At 42.6% G+C, this 22,181-nt stretch overlaps 1 protein-coding gene across 3 annotated transcripts in view; it reads left to right on the plus strand.

Moving 5' to 3' along the window:
- Positions 1 to 22,181, plus strand: part of TAF2 (TATA-box binding protein associated factor 2) — a 129,226-nt gene that overhangs the window by 30,877 nt on the left and 76,168 nt on the right. For all 3 annotated transcript variants that reach the window (XM_085853727.1, XM_085853728.1, XM_085853729.1), the window contains exons 11-14: positions 10,352 to 10,487; positions 10,597 to 10,751; positions 12,341 to 12,455; positions 13,467 to 13,576. In XM_085853727.1, coding sequence (XP_085709853.1) covers positions 10,352 to 10,487; positions 10,597 to 10,751; positions 12,341 to 12,455; positions 13,467 to 13,576 — 516 coding nt within the window. The remainder of the gene's footprint in view (positions 1 to 10,351; positions 10,488 to 10,596; positions 10,752 to 12,340; positions 12,456 to 13,466; positions 13,577 to 22,181) is intronic.

Below are 22,181 nucleotides of genomic sequence, written 5' to 3' on the forward strand. Positions count from 1 at the left end.
GGGAAATTTTCCATTTTCAACATGAAATTGTCTTTTGTTCTTGTACTGACACGGCTTGTTGTACGTATGAGATATTTATTGTTTAGATGCTGTTGTTCACCAGAAAGATATCATGCGCCGAAAACTGGAAGATATCTCATCTCCGAGAAGCAGAAGTTTTTTTTGATGTACTGCATTTGAACTCTGACTTTCTCCACAAAAACCCAGATCAATGGGAAACTGAAGATAGTTTTGTACAGAGCCGTACTATCGTCAGCAAGCTGAAAGTTGTGAATGACTGTGCAGAGCGTGGTGTAACCCTGGCGACTGAGTACAACAGTCTTATTACGTGTGATGAGGAGGAAAAGCAGTACCTATTACAAGAGGTAACTGATCACCGAAAACGATTCCTGGACTGTAATAAATCAACTTTGAACAAGTGAACTATAGCTCTTGTCCCGTCTGTTCAAAGACTCTGCAAACTGCGGAGTTCGAAAAACGTGAAAAATACATAAAATCTTGATTTTTTTTTAGACTTTTCAAGTTTCATTGAGACAGACTGGAAAAATCTTGCTAAGTTCAACAATATTTTTCTGCAGTATTTCAGATTCTAATGCACCAGAAAACGTCATACATTACATGTTAATGTCATTTTGGCATAGGATTAAAAAAAAGAAAAATATAAAATGAATTTCTTTTTTTTTCAAATATCGATGGATGGTCGTAACCCCTAAAATCATTTTTTTTGGGTTCATATTTTTTTATATATTTTTTTCTCATAAATATCAACCTAAATTCAGGTGAGCCCCTTGGAATTTCCCCAAAAAATAAAAATAAGGACAGCCCTAATTAACATGGCTCAATAGGACATACTGTATGTAGGAACTGAAAAATACTCATCTCTCGTTCATCATCCCTGAAAATCTTGTATATTCATACCTTAGACCCTTTACAGTTGATAAAAATTCCTAGATTACACCCTTTGGGGGCATCCATGAAGTATACACTTAAAATAAGAAACTTTAACCTGCCCCCCACCCCCAACTAATACACTTTCAATTTCATCTGCATAATCCGGCAACAGAGTAATTGTTATACACCCCCACTCCCCCCCCCACCCAGATGCATCCTCTTTTCTCCCCCTCCCCTCTTCCCCTTTCTCTCCCTCCACACTCTCCCCCTCCTCTTCGCCTCCTCTCTCTCCCCTCCCTTTCCCCCTCACCTCTCCGCTTCCCCAGCTTCCCCCTTTTCTCCTTCACTCCCCCCTCCCCTGTATTCCCGTCAGCGAAGCGACAGGGGTATTTGCTGGTATAAAATATAATGTGTATACTATTTTCAGGGTATAAACAGGCCCCTCCCCCAACAAAGTTCAGTACCATCCATTAAAGGCACTCAGAAAACTGAGATAATGATAATATCTTGCAATTTTTCTTACTTTGTAACAAAACTGGCTTAAAATAGTTTTCAAAAAATTCAGTTCTGTATCTTAAAATATTCAGAACGAATATTTTTTTCCACTTCGTTTTTGATTTTAGACTGATGTTCACAATAAACTTCTTCTTGTTTCACTTCTTATTCGGAACATACCTTTTTCGGGTTTTTTTTGGTGGCGGACGTTTTTCACCAGACATAAGTATGTCAGATGCACACCTTCATGAGTCTGACATCTTGTGTGTCTTGGTGACCACATCAACACTTTAAGTGAACAAAACGAACACCAAATGTCTGCACGGCATGCCATAACTTCTGTCAAAGTCAGGAATGTCTATTCAGGGTCGATTTTCTGACTTTGAACAAGACGCCATCGATGTGTCCCACGTGGGTTGTGCAATGTTTTTAAAATGTCGATAAAACTTTCTGATCCCTTAACGGAAATAAACAACCGCTGATTTTCTCTATTGGGACCACGGCGGTCAACAATGGCACCGAGTAATGGCATGCACAGCCGACATCAAATGGTTGCCCGGAAGTCGACCTTCACAAAAAAAGAAATATATAAAAATTGAGGTCGGCAGGAATTCTTGGGGGAGATCGGGTTTACAGAAACTAAACGTATTTGTTGTTTTTTTTTGGCCTAATGTGACCTTGTCGTGCAGAATATGCGAATGTTTCTCCGGGCTTTTTCCATAGTTTTCCTCCAATACAATAGAAAGCAACTGGAGACAAAAGATCAACTGCTTTGTGTCAAATTTCGATGAGTGATTAGATTTAGTATTTTGTAATAACTGTGCGTATTCTGATAACCCCGTCACGCACAGTTTCAGCAGATGAGTGTGTCTCAGCCTCAATACAATATGGATGAATGAATAAAGTTTCGCCATCTGCCACACCTTGTGCTTTATTCTCCCTTCTAACAAATCATACATTTCTTTTTTGTTGTTGTTGAATGAAAGCCGTTAAATTAAACCTCAGAAACATGCCCACATGACGCCCCTTATCCAAGACTTTTCCGATGATGCATGGATCATCCGCGTACGTCTTGTTACAATATTTGCTTAATGTGATAAGATTTATTGCATGATTGACACTCATTGTGTGTGTGTGTGTGTGTGTGTGTGTGTGTGTGTGTGTGTTTGTTTGTTTGTTTGTATGTGTGTGTGTGTGTGTGTGTGTGTGTGTGTGTGTGTGTGTGTGTGTGTGTGTGTGTGTGTGTGTGTGTGTGTGTGTGTATATATATATATTTATGTATGCAGGTCTCATTTTATGAACTGTGAATACACAGTGTCCGCAAATAGCGGAACCGCGAATGTCAGGGTCCGGCAGTATTTGATTTTCATGTGGGTCTTTTATTTTGTTGTTCGTTTTTTATTCTTACGGAGCTCAGCTACGCCTCAAATGGATTGAGGTGCGAGAGCGGCAGTGCGCTCCAGCTGCCCTACACCCAATGAGGTTATAATGTCGATGTCAGCTCCAAAAACAAAACCGTTGCGAAGTAGCTGTTGGCCAAAGCTTCCAGCTTTCCAGCGAGAAGGGGAATGGGAAAACCGACGTTCGATTGGCAAGGCTGCGATGATTACGGAACTGCAAAACGTTGTGCCGTGTAGTCTTTATTGCTATTCTTATGTTTTATTGCGTTATAAGCCAGTGCTATGCCTGATATTGCAAATCGGTTTAGAATGTGAGAGCCCACAAGGTCCACAAAACAACTTTTCATCTTTATTGCCTTTCTGTGTGTGTTGAAGAATATTTATTCCCTCTACCCAATTTGATATACTCCACAACCCCTCTCTTATCGGATCGCTTTATTGCGCAAGCCAGCACAAAACGAAATTGCAGGAAGTGCTGTGAATGAATTCGATTTTCAGCGATGCATTCGCCACGTTTTTTGCTCCTTGTAGCAGAGGTGGAAAGTTAATAGAGATGATTATTTACGTCTGCTTTTGCATTATGTGCATTCTCATTCAGTCTCATTGTATACTTTATCTGGGGTTTCTTCATTTTCTTTGTGATCTGTTTTAATTGGCCCGTTGGAGTTTCCATCTGAAACTCTGGCTCACGATGTGGGGAACCTACACTCAAATGCTGGGAAACTGTTGGGTCAGCGGGTTGTCTTGTTCGAGGGTGGGGGGATGTGTGGATGTGTGGTGTTGAAGGGGCTCGAGTGTCACTGTGGAGGAGTGTCACTGTGGAGGAGTATCACTCTGATAGACAAACAACTGATGATGTGTTTTGTTTATTTTCGTGTAATTACCATTTAAAACACAACTGCGAAAGACCACATACCTTGGGTCTGTGAGTTCATGCTCAGTTTTCACAACAGATGAGCCTGATTCCTGCCACTGGTTTCCCCCTTTTTGTGCTGAAACTGAGCTTTTATTTAATTATTGAAATTCGCCCTAAACGAGGCTGAGAGCCACTATCGGTGAAGGGCTACAAAGAAAAAGAAGACTAGAAAAAAACTGGCAAAACTTTACTGAGTCCTGAAACAAGGAAACCTCTTCACAGGACCACTGTGCAGGTAGTCTGGGAGCTCTTGACGGAAGATTTCACCACATCTTCCCTAGAAGGTTTAACCCCTCAAAGTTACTCATGCCACTTAAGTCATTCACAAAAACTTTGTCAGCTGCATCCCAGTTGGTGGGTCTGGACCCAAGACCCCCTTGAAAAACCCCCTTTGGGGGTTATATTTACCCCATCAAATACATGGATCAAACTTTGTAAAAACAAAGTATTATGATGGTTGATTACAAAAATAATAAAACTGACCAAACTTCAGGGGGGGAAGGTTTGGTCAGACCCCCCCCCCCCAAAAAAAACCCCTTTTCGGGTTTTGATTTACCTAATAAGTTTCATGGACTAAACTTTGTCAAAATAAAGACGGAAGATGGTAGATTACGAATAAAAAAATGACTAAATTTATTTACTTTTTATTTACAAGGAGGTTAAATTTATTTACGAGGAGGTTACACATCGTCGTCACAGCTTTCACTGTCGCTGCTTCCACCATTGCTGTCACTTTCTTTGTCTTCGTTTTCACAGTCATCCACATTCCCTGCTGTAACAAAAGAAGTATTTTATGCCCAAAAAAGCTTTCATATTTTGGGGAAAAAATAAAATTTACCTTTTTCTGTCAACCATTTTCTTAAATGCATTATTAGAAACGAACTGTAATGGATAGATAGCCACCGCCTCGCAACGAGATGAGTACGCTTTATCTTCTGCAGTAGTACTCGTGAGCATGGCGGCAGAGCACTGCCATCAAACTTATTTACACACGATAATCTTCGCTCTCCTTTCTTTAGTTTGGACTTGTCCAAAAATATCTGCAGACGGACTTCATCGACCGATGATATCTTCTTTTTGCTGTACATCTCGCAAACAAACTTTTCTATGTTGACAACTGTGTCCTCGTTGACTTCTGTTTCACGTCCTCGCTGACTGGAAGCTGCCTGTGCATTGTGGTTTTTCTCCAGTAGCTTCAATGGCCTTGTTTTGCCTTTTCTGTTGAAGGAGGAAGTGTAATCACAACCTGTGAAAGCGTGATATTCTCGGAGAAAGTTGCATAACGTCTCGCCGAGTGCTGCGTGCATCTGATTTATACTGATGTATCTTTGAGTATTGTTGGTTAGCAATCCTGCTTCTATCCATATCTTCAACGACTGATCAAATAATTGGTAGCAAACTAGTGCAATAATAAGGCAGTCAGTGTCAGATGTACGAACGACGACGTTGTTTGGAGTTGGTATGTTTGCAAGATCATGGTAAAACATCCGACTGTCAGCTTCTTCATGATTGTTGCACAGTGTAGCTTCTACCTGCTTCACTACTCTACCATCGACCACTCTGTAGCTGTAGCATACATCACCAGAATTAGAATAGAGAGTTTTTTGCTGAAACACGTCAGCTAATCCATCATCCTCCCACCTGTTCACAAGAAACTCTATCAATGACTTCTTGAAACTGGCATTTTTGAGAGCTGAAGTCCAATTACTTGGTCGTTTCTGAGCTGGACCAATGATCTGGTATGAGACAGATGTTGAAGCTCGTGAATCTCTCTCGCAGTCTTTGATGGAAGGAGACAGCCATTTGTCTGTGACAAAGTGAGTGAATCGCATCACCATGTGCTGAAAGAATCCTCTGGAGAAGAAAGCGAGCTACTGCGCCAAAACTGGATGGAAGAGCAGAGCTCATCTGCAAATGCAGGAAAAATGAAGCGTCAATGATAGTTGTATTTATTGACGTCGGAGGGGTTGTTGGAAATTGCGACTCCAGATACTTAATGACTTCAACTTTAGGCGTTTTCTGCATTGTTCCGTCTACATGACTAAGCGACGGTGGAACTGGTGTTAGTGGATATTTCAAGACTTCCGCCATATCAACTCGTTGTTGTCGTGAGTGGTAAAGGATACTTCCGAACAGATCGCGAACCAAACATGCTGCCACCACTCTACCATCTGCTCCTTGAAGTTTGCGTTTACCCGCTTCTGATGCAAACGTGTACAAATTCTGCCATTGTATATTCACCTCTCAAACCTGGCTGGGTCTTCAACACACTCCTTGATGAACTTCCTTCTTTCTTCTTTTCCAATTTCGACTACATTAAGGAGGAACTTCTCTGTGTTGTCTGAGGCAGCTTTACCTGTCCCTATGTTGTAGAGGTATCCAGGATCAAGCTCGCTATTGAACGGATTCATGGTTTCCTTTACCATTGCCATGACGCTCCGGATAGCAGCATTGTCATTCCTGATTCTGTGAGCTTTCAGACTTGCAGTGACATCTTTCTTGCTCATGTTCAGATCTTCAAAGACATGCGAAATCACACTCGATCGAAGAAAGTGGGATTCTGCCACTCATTGCTTAGCAGAGATGGAGTCTGTGATTGAGGCAATTCCGGTCCGTTGACTCGCTGCGTCAGCATTGATCATTTGTTCCAATGTAAGATCTATGAGACTTCCCGAAAATGGTTTTGTTGTTCTTTTTATGGAGAACCATCCCCACTGGAACTCAGCAAAAACTTCTGGATGTGTTTTGTGTATTTCAAGGAGGTTGTCATGGTACTTGACAGTCCAACGTGCATAGTTGGGGTGGTTCAATGCAAAGTAGTAGTTGGAAATCTTCGGTAGCCAGGTAATGTATGCGTCCAAATCACTGATTCTGATACTTCGACTGTACTCGTGGTAGAGATGAATCATCTTGATGTACTTTAGCCAGAACTGAGCGGTTTTCCCATTCTTCCCATTCTGTGTATCGATAGAGTCGACATTGTATTTCTGTAAAACGTCATCCATTTCCTTAGTGTAGCGATGAGAATCTATGTTCTTGTGCTGCTTTATGGTTTCCAACTCGTGCCGAATTACGTTACATTTATCAGATGCATTTTCTTGTGTGTACAGGAATGATTTGAAGTGCAGGATTTCCATAGAAAGGGCAAGTAACTCATGCATTTTCTTGCAGCGGTTGTAGTTTTTTCCCTTGATGAATCCGTTTACCGTCCCTTTGGCCAGTATTTCACACTCATTGAGAATGTGAGGCCCACCTGATTCTGAAATAAGTTTTCCAAAAGCACTGAAAAGTTCCAACTCTATATGGAATGAACCTTGCGCGACAAACACATTATCAAAAGCCAGTTGTTCTTCAGCTTGAATCTGCATTGCAAGCTTTGCGATGGCAAAATCTTAAGTTACTGCAATTGACTGCTTTCCAGATTCGGATGCAATACACAGAGATCTTCTCATTGTCTCAACAACAACAGCATTAGATGTTGGTGACTGGTTGATTTGTGGTAGGTACCAAATCTTCTTGAGTCGTTTATCCCTGGGTATAACCATCATGTTCCAACCTACCCACATTTGGAGTGTCTTTATTTTGACAAAGTTTAGTCCATGTAATGTAACTTATGGGGTAAATGAAAACCCTAAAAGGGGTACTTTGTGGGGGTCTGACCACACCTTCCCCTCCTCTGAAACTTGTTCAGTTTTATTATTTTTGTGATCTAATATCATACTTCTTTGTTTTGACAAAAAATGGTCCATGGACCTCGTGGGGTAAATTACCACCCCAAAGGGGGTTTCAAAGGCGGCACCAATTTGGGGGGATGTGACCACACCTTTCCCCTTGCAAATTTAGTCAGTTTTATTATTTTTGTGATCTACCATCTTACGTCTTTACTTTGACTAAGTTTAGTCCATGTAACTTTTGAGGTAAATCAAAACCCGAAAAGGGGTACTTTAGGGGGGTGTGACCAAACGTTCCCCCCCTGAAGTTTGGTCAGTTTTATTATTTTTATAATCTACCATCATAATACTTTGTTTTTCCAAAGTTTGATCCTTGTATTCGATGGGGTGAATATAACCCCCAAAGGGGGATTTTCAAGGGGGTCTTGCGTCCAGACCCACCGATTGGGACGCAGCTGACAAAGTTTTTGTGAATGACTTAAGTGGCATGAGTAACTTTGAGGGGTCAAACCTTCTAGGGAAAATGGGGTGAAATCTTCCGTCACGAGCTCTCGGCCTAAGGAGGGGGTAACTCTTCCGGAAATAAAAAATAAATTTTCCTACCCCCATTGAATGAAGTGAAAGATATTGATTTCCCACTTTCTCTTCCAATGATGTCACAACGACAACAACCGTGGCTGTTTTGCGATCGCCTTGCATGAAATGCAAATTTCAAAACAATTTGTACCTTTGTTAAAATTGCTTTGAGATTCTGAAAAGTTCATATTGTTTTTGGAATTAATTAGTTCAGTCCCCCCCCCCCCACTTTTTATTTGCTTCCATTCCTCTGGTAAGGTATTGTGTCTGAGGGATGATCAGCTTGCTTGTGGCCCAACAAGAAAACACTGGATGTAATCACATTTTATTTGACTTTATTTCTCAACATGATCCCCTTTCTTGGCAATGCACTTCATCCATCGGTCCTCTAGCATGGCTGTGACCATTCAGTCGAACACCTTGTCGCGCCCCTCCAGGAAGTACTCTACATCTGCCATCATAGCATTGGCATTCTCATATTTATTTTTTTTCCCTGCAGAGCTTATTTCAGAAGCGGTACCAAATAGAAATCAGATGGGGCTGGATCTGGTGAGTGGGGTGGGTATGGTAGAAGTTCATAACCACAGTTAGCAGAAAGTTGGGCTATGTGTGGAGAGGTGTTGTATTGGAGAAGCAGTACACCTGGGGTCTGTTTCCACTCGCCTCTTTTGCTGAATTGCATCAGCAACCGGTGCAGTTCATCAGACACTCCTTGTTAATCGTCTTTCCCTTTTCTACGAAGTCTACCATTATCATGCCATCACAATCTCAAATACATTGGCCATGACTTTTCCAGCTAATGTCCTCTTGAATATTCGAGAGGTGGGGACCCTGTGTGTTTCCACAGCAGGCTCCGTTGCTTTGGTGTCAGCCCTCAGGATCAAATTGATGAACCCATGTCTCGTCTTGCGTGACAATCTGCTGGAGGAAGTCGTCTGGATCAGCATGAAAACGGTCACAGGAAATGTCCGGACGAACTATTTTCTTGTCCACTGTCAGCATTCGGGGAAAGCACCGTGCTGACACCTTTGCCATGCCCAAATTGTCTGTGAGGATTGATTGAACCGAACCAAAACTGACACCCAATGTCTCTGCTACGTGCCTGATGGTTGCTCGTTTGTCTTTCATCACCACTTCATGCACCTGATCCACCATTTCTGGTGTTTCCACCTTAGGCCTTCATCCGCAGCTTGATGTAGTACAACTTTCCCCTCTGGGCTGGCTCACCTGCCTCATATTTTGCTCTGCTTGACACCGTGGAAACCAAGGACTTTAAGATTATTGGAATGTCCCATAATGAAGCTCAGTCGATGGGCTTATCATTTCATCATCTCAGACATTTCGGTAGTTTCTCTGTCTTATACACCCTCTTTCCCAGTCTTGCTTCTGCTCTTTCTGTGCTTTGTCCCCCCCCCCCCCAGGTTTTTGCAGGACACACACAGTCCACTAACCCTAACCCCCTTCTGGTGAAACTACCTAAATCCAGGATCACTGCTCACCTCCAGGATCTCTGCTTACCTCCACTCATTTGTTTCTTCCCCCCCCCCACCTGTGGGATCAACTTGCACATCCTCTTTAATCTCATTCTTCCCTCCAGCTCTTCAAGACAGATGTTCACCACCATCTCAGATCATCCCCAATCCAAAACCACGATTTTTTCTACTCCCATTAACCCCACCTGAATCTCTTCTCCATCCAATTTTCCAGTTTTCCCTCCTTGGACTTTTCTGCTGTATCCATCTTGGCCATCCCATGCATCCATGTTTTGCATCCATGTTTTTGTCTGTTGCGTCCTGATCCTCATCCGTTCAGTGTACTCGCTCTTCCACGAGCCTTGACGATGTGTAGAAAACAGATTTAAAAAAAGAAACAGGACGACCTCATTTGTGTTCATGTTCAGTGCTTGTTCTGCCACGGTTGAACTCGGCCACCCAGTTCTTCACCATGGAATACGAGGGAGCATCATCCCCTAATGTCGCTACCATATCCATATATGTATTTGCTTGGGAGGTAAGCCTTTCTTACTTTCAGTCGAGTTCCTACTTTAAGTCCATGCTCTGGGAAATCTGCATGCAGAAATATGGAATTAGCAGGACATATAATAGCAAGGGTAGGTCTCTATACTCGATAACTTTCGTCATCCTACCATGTCTACAAGTAGGTTTGGCCACAAACAAACTGATCACCCCTCGTACTACATGACAATTTTTTTGTGAATAAATATTGTTTTGCATTGATCATGTTGAGAAGTGGAAAGCAGTGGAAATCTTCAACCAATTCAATATTACATGTTCTCAAGTACTACCTGAATGAGATCACCATTTTTGTCGAGCGTTAATGTGTGCACACGTGCAGGTTTGCCGATTACAATTTGTCCATGTTTTCTGTTATTGTTTCCTCAGTCCCACAGCTCACCTCCACTTCTCAACACGTTACCCACACACACTGCCCTGTGAATACTACAAATTGTACCAGGCCAAGGCCCACCTCGTACTGCGTCTCATCGAAAACCGCATCAGCATGGAATTTCTGCTGCAGGCAAGAGGGCCGGAAGGGTTTAACCCTGGAGGATCATTCTAGCTTGTGCAACTGTCATCTTGAGGTGTGTGTTGTCCCAAAATTGCACTTTATGGTCCCTTCTCTCTAGGTGTTCAACAAACTTCTTTCATTGGCCAACACCGCCTCTTCGCAGCGCTACCAGTCACACATGTGGAGCCAGATGCTGCTCTCTACGGCAGGCTTTCTCAAGTCGATCTCCATTGTCTCGGGAAAGGACATCCAGCCATTGATTCGACAATGGGTGTATCCTTATGGAATGCTCCACGGCGGATTGGACGTATAGCTTTTGGCTTCGTGGGATGAGATTGAGATTGAGCAGCATCGTGATGACGTGTTCATTCATTACAAAGTAGTAGAATATTCCTCCACTAAAAGGACAACGTTAAACCGTCAGGCGAGTTTATGAAAGCTTTAATTACTTACCATTCTTGTAATACAGTACTTTTTTTTTTTTTTTCAAAAATGAGGAAGACGATGGGTGAATCTTGCGCTTTATCTATAACAGCGTGTCTCCTTTGCACCGTAAGCTATTCCTGTGATGAAACAGCTTAAGCACCTTTTTCTCCAGCCCAAACCTCATCATCCACAAGAAAAATATGCCTTCAACCAGACCAGTTTAGTGTTCTTGTGGGATGTGTTTCCATATCACTTCAGCAAGTGAGAACATTTTATTGGTCCCATAATATACATCATGTTCCCAGCCCTCTGTTGTCATGCTCCAGCTCCTGTAACCGATGAAGACAAATGGCACACACAGTCAAGACCCCGTCCTGCCACCTTTTCAACATATAATATGCAATTGTTATCCAAGTTACGTGACGCAGCGTCGGAATCTTACTATAATTCACCGTCTGATGTTCCCAGGTACCGCAAAAACGGCTCAACCGATTGCAACCATTTTTTGGGTGTGTAATCCTGGGACCCCTTGGAGTAAAATAGGCATAAATATAATAGCATGACCCCCTTGACGGCTCCTGTCGGGAGCGGGTGCTTCTAGTGAAATGAAACGTGAAAGCTGGAATTTGCACGCAAGCAAACTTCAAAATGTGAAAACACGACACGAAGATCTGGATCGAGCCAAAAATTAGTCGGTGCTGTTCTACCAGAAACTGGACGCCACCCTCGGGGGAACAGGCCTGCAACAGGTCATCGTGCGTCTATCAAAATCCAGGCAGTTATTATTCTTGCCTGCAACCCCGTGAGTAAGTGGAAATAGCTCTGCTTACAGATTGGAACACTTTTTCTTTCCAGAAACGAGGCTCATGGAAGAGCAGGGTAGATCTGTCAGTGGAACAAACAACCAGATAATGAGGGGAGGGGAGGAAACACCAGCAAGAAAGATGTTTGGGTTAAGAAAGGTTAATGGGGATAATTAAGATCATGGGTCAGAATTGCTGATGACAAGTGATGGCGGTGGACTGTTTGCTTGAAGCACTGAAGGAAAGAGAGACAGGAGAGCCTCTGGGAGGTTGTTACCAAGGACAGGAGAAACGAGGAATAAAAGAGCTGAAATGTGCAGTCAGCCTGGATTTTGGAAGTTTCACCAGGAGGCGGCTACTGGAAGAACATGTGCATCCTGGAGTAGATAACAAGGGTCGGAGCACTGAGAGAGCACAGGAAGCGATGTCGGAGAAACAGCGGTTTAAAAAAATTGGGCAGACCACTGACTTCAGAGCAGTTGTAAATGCTCCTTGTAATGGAATACTTTGCGGTGCGAAAGATGTTTAAATGTTTTTCCGCAGAGCCATTGCAATGTCGTTTTGTTTCGCACTGAATCACCAAAACAGTCCAGAGTGTAGCCATAATTTGTTGCTCCATTGACTCCCAGACAGAGAGCAGAGTGGTGTCGTAAAGTTCTTTGGAACTTTTGTGTTCAACCGCAAGCGTAACATCTTGGAGCTGGAACTTAAACAGGACTGCATTTCACAAGGCACACAGAAATACGTGGTGAGTTGAACTGCATCTGTCGACCGTTATCAGCATCGAATGAGGAAATATTGGAATATCAAAGGCCCGCTGTTTCACCTTCTCGGTGTCATCGGCTTACAGCTTTCTTTGAAATGTTAAACCTGAGCTTCCTGCTGTGTTATATCAAATGTGAACCAAAGTCGCGAGTTTTTTTATGTTATTTATAGGTTTTATGTTAATTTGACGCATGACCTACAATTTGCCTTTCGGTGGTGTGTGAGAGGTGCCTGTTGGGGGTTTGTTGGAATCACAGGAGAAATTTTTTTTGTCATCAAAGTGTCTGGAGAAGCTTTCTTCTTTGATGGAAGACTTCGTTTTTTTTTCTTTCTTAAAAAACACTCTTCTGTTGTACGTTTTGTCTCAGCTTGAAAACTCGCTCATTCGCATATTTTAAGTCGAGTTTTGATGGGGAGGGCGGACTGTAAGAATTTAAAAACAGTTTTGATCCGTTAACGAGTGTGTTATGAACCCAAGTGCACTCCTCCTACACCATCTTTTTAAAAAAAAAATGTACTTTTGTTCCTTGCTTTAAAAATTGCAATGAAATGCTTTCGGACGTCAAAGTATAGACCATGCTTTGAGTGATCGTACTGTATGTGGGTTGCCTTGTTTTGTGATATGCATTGGTGCATTCAAGGATGTATCTTGTATCTGTTGTGTCGTAAAGCACTTCATTATTATTATTATTATTATTATTATTATTATTATTATTTTAATCCTCGGTAAACAGCTCTGAATACTCATTACCCCAAGGATAATCAATTAATGCAATGATTTACTTTTGGCCAAGCAAAATGGAAGTCGATCGAAGGGTGTTTCACAAAACATTGACCTTTTCATTAAAAAGAAATTCATAAATTTGGGCCACCTTTTGAGTTTTGATTCGTTTTGAGAAGCGTTAAAGCAGAATCCTGTGTAATGTTTCGGGGTGACCTTGGTATAACGGATGAAACAGCAGTTGCCTCTCTCCATCACATTTTCTCCTGACAGGGCCCTTTAACAGTGACGGTGCAAGAGCTCGATGGATCTTTTAACCACAACCTGCAGATCGAGGAGAACAGCACCCGGCATGAGATCCCGTGCCACTCAAAGAGCCGGCGGTAAAACAGCGGGTCGCTTCGGTCATTATGCTGTGATTGGCAAATGGAGAGTCGTGCGTAACGTTGCTGTAGCTCAACGTTTTGTTGTTAGCCCATTGGAAAGACTGAAGCAAATTTTATACAGTGTAGGATTTGTATTGATTATAACGGTGACAACCCCTCCTCCCCGACATACCCCCTCCTCATTCATCCCAACCACCTTGATGCTGGCGTTTTGTGTGGAATGCTGATGGAAAGGAAGTGTGATGATGAACGATGACAGCTTGTTTATGATAGTGTCCACATTTTAAGAAGTTTTCTTTTCTTGCTAATGACAAGGTCAGCATATATTATCATATCGTACGGCTCTTCGTTTGTTCTAAAGTCATCCATCCAAGCCTTTTATCTCCTTCACTGATGTAAATGTGGTCTCATAAATGAGAAACTTTTCTCCAAGGTGAGGTTTAAACTGTTTAATGTTGTGTGAGCCCTGGTGACTGGTAGCTCATTTCATTGCAATCAAGTGACTTGCGCACTTTGCCCACTTTCCGTCGGCATTTATCCATTTCACCGATTTCCAAAGGGATGAGAGAGAGGGAGGCTATTATTGGACCTGCATGCGTGCGTACCTGATTGCTTGCGTGCGCATTCAAATCAGCTTTAATATTGAGCCGCACCTGTTCATAAAGGGATGGGAGACGCTTGATTGTAATCGTTCTGTGTGTTAGTGAGCGCAAGTGTGCGAGTACACAACCACATCAACTTTAATGTACATTCATTCTCGTATGTGGCGTAATCCATACATCCAGGCGGCGATTGTTGGACTTGTACCTTAAATGTGGATTATGTCCAAGTTAGCCACACCAATTTCCAGAGGGTGTGTTTTGTTTGCACCACCAACGCGTGTGTGCTTCAAGGTCTATTGTCTCGACTCGCATGCTCGGGTGTCGTTATTGGTAAAGTCTGTCAACTTTGTAAAATCGAACCACAAGTTGATTTTATACCTTGAATGTGGGTTGTTTCCAACTTAGCTGCACCCGTTCCTGAGGATGTGTTTGCCTGCATTTCGATCTACTGTCATCTATATCGTTCATTCCAAGGCATTAAAATATATTGTCACATGCGTGCAGCTTTCCTTAGCACTGAGACAAGGTGAAAAAATTTTTTTCATTTAAAATACATCTGCAAAATCATTAATATGCATTTTTAATCTATCAGGGGGTTACACTCGGTGGCCTTTTGTGTGAAAGTGGTTGCCAAGGCTCTGAATGGTTGCATGGACCTTGTGGGATGCCATTCCATTTTCATGTTATGAAGAAATATGGAGAGACAACTGTGTGTGTGTGTGTGTGTGTGTGTGTGTGTGTGTGTGTGTGTGTGTGTGTGTGTGTGTGTGTGTGTGTGTGTGTGTGTGTGTGTGTGTGTGTGTGTGTGTGTGTGTGTGTGTGTCAGACACAGAGACAGACACCAGTTGTGGATGTTGCAGCGTGAGCCTGTTTAACAAAGGCAAGACAGGGAGGAGCACATGAGTGACATGAGTCTCTTGTAACATGAGTGCACCGCCAGATCCCCACCGCGTGACGGTCTTGTGACGAGCACGCAACCCGACGTGCACCCCAATCAGTTACGAGTGCCTCACTCCATGACAGGCACCCGTCAAACATGACCCTGTATGTCCAAGGAAAGTATTCTGTGAAGATGCACATGGGCCAGGACCCCTCCAAAGCAATAGAGCAGTTAGACTGTCAATTTCCTTCCTTTTTTCCTTCCTTCTCCATTTTGTTATTGCTCCTGCCATAATTCTGTTGTCTTCCCCACCACCCCAACCCTGTCCTCCCACCACCATTGTTTGCCGTGCTCATTGTTAACTCCGTCACCGAAGGTGGAAGGAGGTTATGTTTTCACCCCTGTCTGTCTGTCTGTCTGTCTGTAGGTCATTCGTCTCCAGGTCACGATTTCAAACCGATCTTCACGAATCTTCAACACGTGATCGAGTTCGTCATAAGCGAGAAGCTTATTGTTTTTGAGGCCAAAAGGTCAACATAGGCCAATGGTCAACAAATTTGCCAAATTTCTAAAATCCTCAATTTTCATCCGATTGAGTAGAAATTTGAAGAAGATTTTCATATCAGGTCACTCGATTCAACCACCAATTATTTTTGAGGTCAATTTAGGCCAAAAGGTCAACAAAGGCCAAATTTCTAAAATTGTCAATTTTCATCTGATTGACTTGAAATTTGAAGAGGAGTTGTATATTTGGTCATTGAATGCAACTACCTATTATTCTTGAGGTCAACATGGACCCAAAGGTCAACAACTAAGCTGAGATTTCTGAAATTGTCAATTTTTATCCGATTAACTTGAAATTTGAAGAGGAGTTGCATATTGCTGCATATTTCGTCACTGAATTCAATAAACAAGTATTTTGTAGGTCAACATAGGCCGAAAAGTCGACATACGCCAAAGAGTCGACATCGGTAAAATTCTTGTTCAGATACCACAATTTCAGATACCACAATGTTCCTTAGGATGTCAGGAAGCTGGAAATTCATGATGACAACCTGAAAACGAATGCACTCGGACTTGTGGACCTTAGAATAGAGGTGGTGGAAATGCAATTTTCTGTAAAGTGAAACCGCGTTCTACAGGACCCTTCACAAGACCATTTGGTGAAGCGAATTTATTGCAATTTCTTTTTCAAGTTTTTTTCGACGCTCCTTTTGGAGAGACATAGAGTGAGAGTGTGAGATTTGTCAGAGTTGAAAGACATGTTCCACTTGTTGGACCAGCTTGTGATTTTATCCAGATTTACAGAGGGTGAAGAGGCTGCTGCTTGCCGATGTGAGGGATGACAGATGGTACGACAGAGGGTAGAGTCATCAGCAAAGAGATAAAAAGGATTTTCCAGAGTCAGAGATATCATTGATGAAAACCAGAAAAAGAACAGGGCTCAGAACGCTGCCTTGAGGAACTCCAGTCTGGACAGGAAGAGGGGATGAGAGAACTCCATTTAAGGCTACATGTTGGCTGTGACTGGAGAGGAAGTCTGCGAGCCATGAGTGGAGATGGCCTTGGATACCATAGGAAGAGAGTTTGGTGAGCAGGGAAGGGTGCCAGACCTTGTCAAAGGCACACGATATGTCTCGGGAGATGGCTCTGATTTCACGTCTGGCATTGAGGACCTCCATCCATTGTTGGGAAAGCAGAAACAGCATATCCAGGGTAGAGTGACCTAGTCTGAATCGATATTGATGATCGGAAATCATCCTTAATGGGGTAAAAACATTGAGATGTTTTTTTGATCTGAATGTTTTTACCACGTTCAGGATGTCTGTTTAATTCTGGAATAGTACTTGTCCAATGTCATCCTGGTGCTGAATACAAGCTGAAAATAAGGATTCCAGCTTCATCGTGTGAGGGTGAACATCCGGACTTTTCTTTGAGAAAGGCTCGTAACAAACTATGCAGGGTTCTACATCAATGATGCCCAATCTTCCCTTATTGGTTGTTGCAGCAACATAAAATTCTGCCATTCTGATACCAACTCAATTTTTTAGACTTGCCACAAAAAAATACGAGTTATGTTGGAAGGATGACGTAGGGGTATTGAGGGTTATACGACAGGAAGGATCATCTCAAATTGTACACAATTAACTTTAAAAAATAAACATTATGTCTTCTTGGAGAGTGGTCATCATTGATATTATGTTTGTGGGGCAGATGGAGGAATTTCATAGCAAAGGTAGGACTGTATGGGGTAGCATGGTCCGTGGACGGATAGGAGACATTTTGATTTAACTTAAGGCGCACCTTGGCGATTTAGCCAGCGTATGCCGACGTATGAAAAATTTGTCTAAAACACTGGCACACGTCGAATACGTATGGGTAAGTTTTGTATACGTTAAGAGCACGCTGGCATACGTCGTAGTACGCCGAGCTGTTAGACAAATTTTCCATGCTTGAAATTTTTCGATGTATGCCAGCGTATGACTCACACGTTCCGCATACGCAGGCCATAAGTTGTAGGCACGTTACGCGATCATTGACACACGTCGACACACGTTACTTGTAAGTTACTCATAAGTCGAAACACGTCGAGGTAATGGTTAACGTCAGTGTTCCAGACTCCCTGGTTTTTTTATTTTTATTTTTTCTTCGGTATGATGGTGATGTTGACACTTCGATTTCTAGTGCGGCTATAATATAATTAATAGGCTGCCGCTCAACGATTTAAATCATAACCGCACCAGAAATCGAATTGTCAACATCACTGTCATACTGAAGAAAAAAAACCCCAAAAAACCAGGCAGTCTGGAACACTGACACTAACCATGACCTCGACGTGTTTCGACTTATGAGTAACTTACAAGTAACATGTGTCGACGTGTGTCAACGATCGCGTAACGTGCCTACAACTTATGGCCAGCATTATGCGGAACGTGTGAGTCATACGCTGGCATATGTCGAAAAATTTTCAACATGCTGAAAATTTGTCGACGTACTCGGCATACTAAGACGTATGCCAGCGTGCTCTTAACGAAAACAAAACTTACCGATAACGTATTCGGCGTGTGCCAGCGTATTCGGCAAATTTTTCATACGCTGGCTAAAACGTCAAGGTGTGACAGGGCCTTTAAGTAGGGAAACCATCAGCTTAAGTTATGTGTCACCACATGGGGGTGGGGGGAGGGGGGACATGCTGTGTTATTTAGGTCGGGTTTAAGAATAATTTCTCCCAGTATGTGATTTCCCCCTGTGACCTTTTCCTATGTTTTTGCATTTACAAGACTGGCGATAAAAAGGAATTGCGTCCTTAGAACAACAACCACCGAGCCAAATGTTTCACCCCGCCTCCAGGAATGACAACTAGCAAACCACGCCCCGGGGGTGGATGATGGATGGGCATGACGTGAGAAGGTTCGGTGGAGAAGAGAATGAGGAGATGACGGTTGGAAGAGAAGGGCATTACAGTTACTTCTCCTCGACATGATGAAGAAGGCTGCGCGATTTTCGTGTGTGTTTGTATGAATTTGCACGCGTGATGGAGCAAGGTGCTAGCCAATGACTTCAGCTGTCGTGTGAGACCGTGCCTCATGTTGTGCCTTCGGGGAAGAAGGTGGCGCCATTTTGCATATGAGTGGCGTAGGCAAGGGCGATCGTGAAAAAAGCTGTATGGTGGTTTCTGAGCCCTGGTGTTGAATATCACCGCCCAAATTGCCTCCTGTACATTTCCCGCCCAGAGAGCGGCTCGACGCCATTTTGGGTGCGGCTTCCCACGCAGGACAACGCAGGTTCGATCGTCAAGATCCAAAAGATCATTTCTGGACCTGAAGCTCAGTGCCAGAATAAAGGAGGGATTTTTATTTTGTTTTATATTTTCCCTTTGTCCGTTTTTGTAACTGTGTGTGGAGGTGCCTCGACTTTAGACTTTAATTTAGCTCACATTTTATTATCACGCTTGATTTATTTCCATGTTGAATGTTTGATTTATGTCCATTAAACCCCTATTTATTAAAGATTGTTTGTGTCTGTCTATTTGTTGTGGGTTCGAGTATAAACCCTTGTCCTCAGTCTGGATCAACGCGTCTGGTACATGCTTGCTGCCCCTGTCCTGCGCGCACCATAATATCCAAGGATCACATGTTCGCCTCAGGTAAATCATTTGGCTATCTGTCCAGGTGGATCTAAACCCCCAGGACACGCCAACATGTATGGGATATATTTGCCAAACCTGCAGCAAAGGAAATATTCTAATCCTTTTCAAGCTTGTCATCATGGATTTTCTTACTCCTAGGACCATAACGATCAGTTTGATATTTGGTGAGCTTTGGTAACATGCCGGTTTGGGTTTCTGGAAAATAAGCCACTTGTCGTGCCCATGCAGAAGTACTTTAAGGTCTCGTGTTTGCGATCCGAGCTCAGTTTGACCTATTGGATCGACTTACGTTGCAATATATAAATATTGTTGTGGTTGAAGATCTCCCTGGTGGCTTAAACTTTAAAAATACTAAGTTTGATCTGGCTTGGTGCTATGTGGGTGAGATTTAGCCGTCATTCTCTGTGAAACAAACGAGCTTTCAGGTTGAAATCCTCTTTCGTTTTTTCATTGTGACAGTGTTGGCACTGATTATACAGTTTCCACGCAAATATGATGTAATGTCTCTTGATTGTCATTAAACTCGGGCCATAAATGACCGATAAATAGATTTGGCTCATATGTAATTCTGATATAAATTTCTAAATCTGAATTACAGTGCCATATTCTGTTACATAGCATCGGTGCTGCCAAAGCGGTCTTTTCAAGGGTTATACTGAGTGGTTTCCCATTGCCTTCCCAGGAGTAGTTTGGGAAGGAATTTGTAATTTGTTCAGAGTGCCGATGATAGCTTGCCTACTCTTCACGAAGGACAGTCGCCAGGCAGGCATTGCAGTTGAACGTCCATCCGAGGGATGGCAATCGTCTCCCTTATGGTTAAAAGTATAAGTGTTAAGATATTGGGTTGGGAATTTTATTGAGATGAGATGACGTTGAATTTGCACGCGTGATGGAGCAAGGTGCTAGCCAATGACTTCAGCTGTCGTATGAGACCGTGCCTCGTGTTGTGCCATCGGGGAAGAAGGTGGCGCCATTTTGCATATGAGTGGCGTCGGCAAGTGCGATCGTGGAAAAAAGCTGCACGATGGTTTCTGAGCCCTGGTGACGTACAGTGAGCCCTGGTGACGATGTCGAAAACTCTGAGCCCTGGTGACGATGTCGAAAACGAAATTGAATCTCATTATTCATGAGATTTTACTTTTACTCTCGCATATTGATGAATCACCTTGCCTGTAAAACATCGGCGTGACAATGTTTCGTTGGGTTGAGATTCAAACCCAGGCTAGATTTTAGACAGCTTAGAGGCGAGTGCGCGTTCCTCTCGGCCATCCTGCCTGCCAGCCCCTGATATATTATACATCTGCAAAATTATATTCACTGCAAAAAGTTCCTCACTGCACTTTAATAACTGACCAGGGGTGTTTTTGCAAAGCTTTAATTTTAATTCAAGTATGCATTGAGGCAGGCTGGCTTAAACATATCCAACCTGTCATGCAATCCTCTGAGCTATCTCACCTGGGTTTGATTTTCCACCTGATTATAAAACAATTGGTTTGGTGTTTCACAAGTGAGATTTTAGGGTACATCATCCCTCGGATGGATGTTAAGCTGGGTGTCCCGTCTGCTAGCTTTACTTGTTGGGCGTTAAAGATCCCACGATGTCTTTCGATGAAGAATCAGTGAGTTATCGCCAGCAGTGTGAACAAATTACAAACTCCTGTCTTAACTCACTGCTGGGAAAGCAATGGCAAACTACCTAATGTACTTCTTGCCTTGAAACTCCTTCAGCATCACCGATACTTTCTCGGCTGAGTATGGTACATAGAGATGGAGGTAGAGATTGGAACATAGACAGAGAGAGAACGAATGAACACTAACCCTTGTCAAAATTTTCTGATCAAGCCAGCCAGTGGTTTATAAAACCTGAAATTTTTGGTTAAAAGTATCTGGTTAGTTTCAGTCATGAATAACATTTAAAAATAGAACATATATATATATATATATTTTTTTTTGAACAAGTATTTCTATGTGCTGTTTGGTGTGAGTGAAATAGTTGATTATTGTAATCAAAACATGTTTTAACAAGAAAAAGAGCAATCAGAGATTGCAAACCCTTGCCAGGACTTCTTTTGAGTGGTGTATTTTTGTAGGTTTTAGGGTAAATCCAATATGGCTGCTAAGCCATGTGACCAATGACATAATATGTGTGAACCTTTTGTTCCTCATGGACAGGCAGTCATACGTGAAAAGTTTTGCTTTGATCTGTTCAGCCACTTCAGAGAAGAAGATTTTTGAAGGTTAAAAAAAATATGGCTGCCGAATCACGTGCCCGATGATGTCATTAATGTTTTTTTCTGTGGACCATTTTATCCCTGGATGATCCTCAAGATTTTTCATACTGATTGGATGTGTTCTACATATGCAATTATGACATCATAATGAGGGTACCTATGACGTTATAAAAATCACATTCCTCATGAGGAGTACTTGCTACGTGCCAAGTTTCAATTTTTTCCTTGGAGCGGTTTCAGAGAGAGAGGTCGAAAGTTTTTCCAATATGGCTGCCACACCACATGACCTATGACATCATAATTATGACATCTATGACATCATTCTACCTGAGTCGTCGCACCAATGGTGAAAATTTCGTCTCAATCCGACAAGTGGTTGCGGATAAAAACACGAAAGTTCTGTGCAGACAAACAAACAAACAGACAAACGGACCCAAATGCAATATGCTCTCTGAATCCTTCGGCGAGGGTAACTAGAACGGAAATCAGTAGAGTGTATACCTTTGCCACGCTGAACACTATGTTTTGGATCCCACTGATAGGTCGGATCTGCATCTGGACCTGAACCAAAATCGAATCGGCTTGTTCTTGTCACCGAGCCAACTCATCTCCCAAGTTTTATCATAACTCGTCCATAACGTTTTGAGATATTGGCCTGTATATAGTTTTTGGCCCCATCTCTCAATGTTGAAGAATCACTGAAAAAAATTATCGTATCCAGATCTGGATCTTCACCAAA

This window comes from Eptatretus burgeri, chromosome 14 (assembly GCF_056783735.1).
Source record: "Eptatretus burgeri isolate ZD-2024b chromosome 14, Ebu_testis_v1, whole genome shotgun sequence".
Taxonomy (NCBI): domain Eukaryota; kingdom Metazoa; phylum Chordata; class Myxini; order Myxiniformes; family Myxinidae; genus Eptatretus; species Eptatretus burgeri.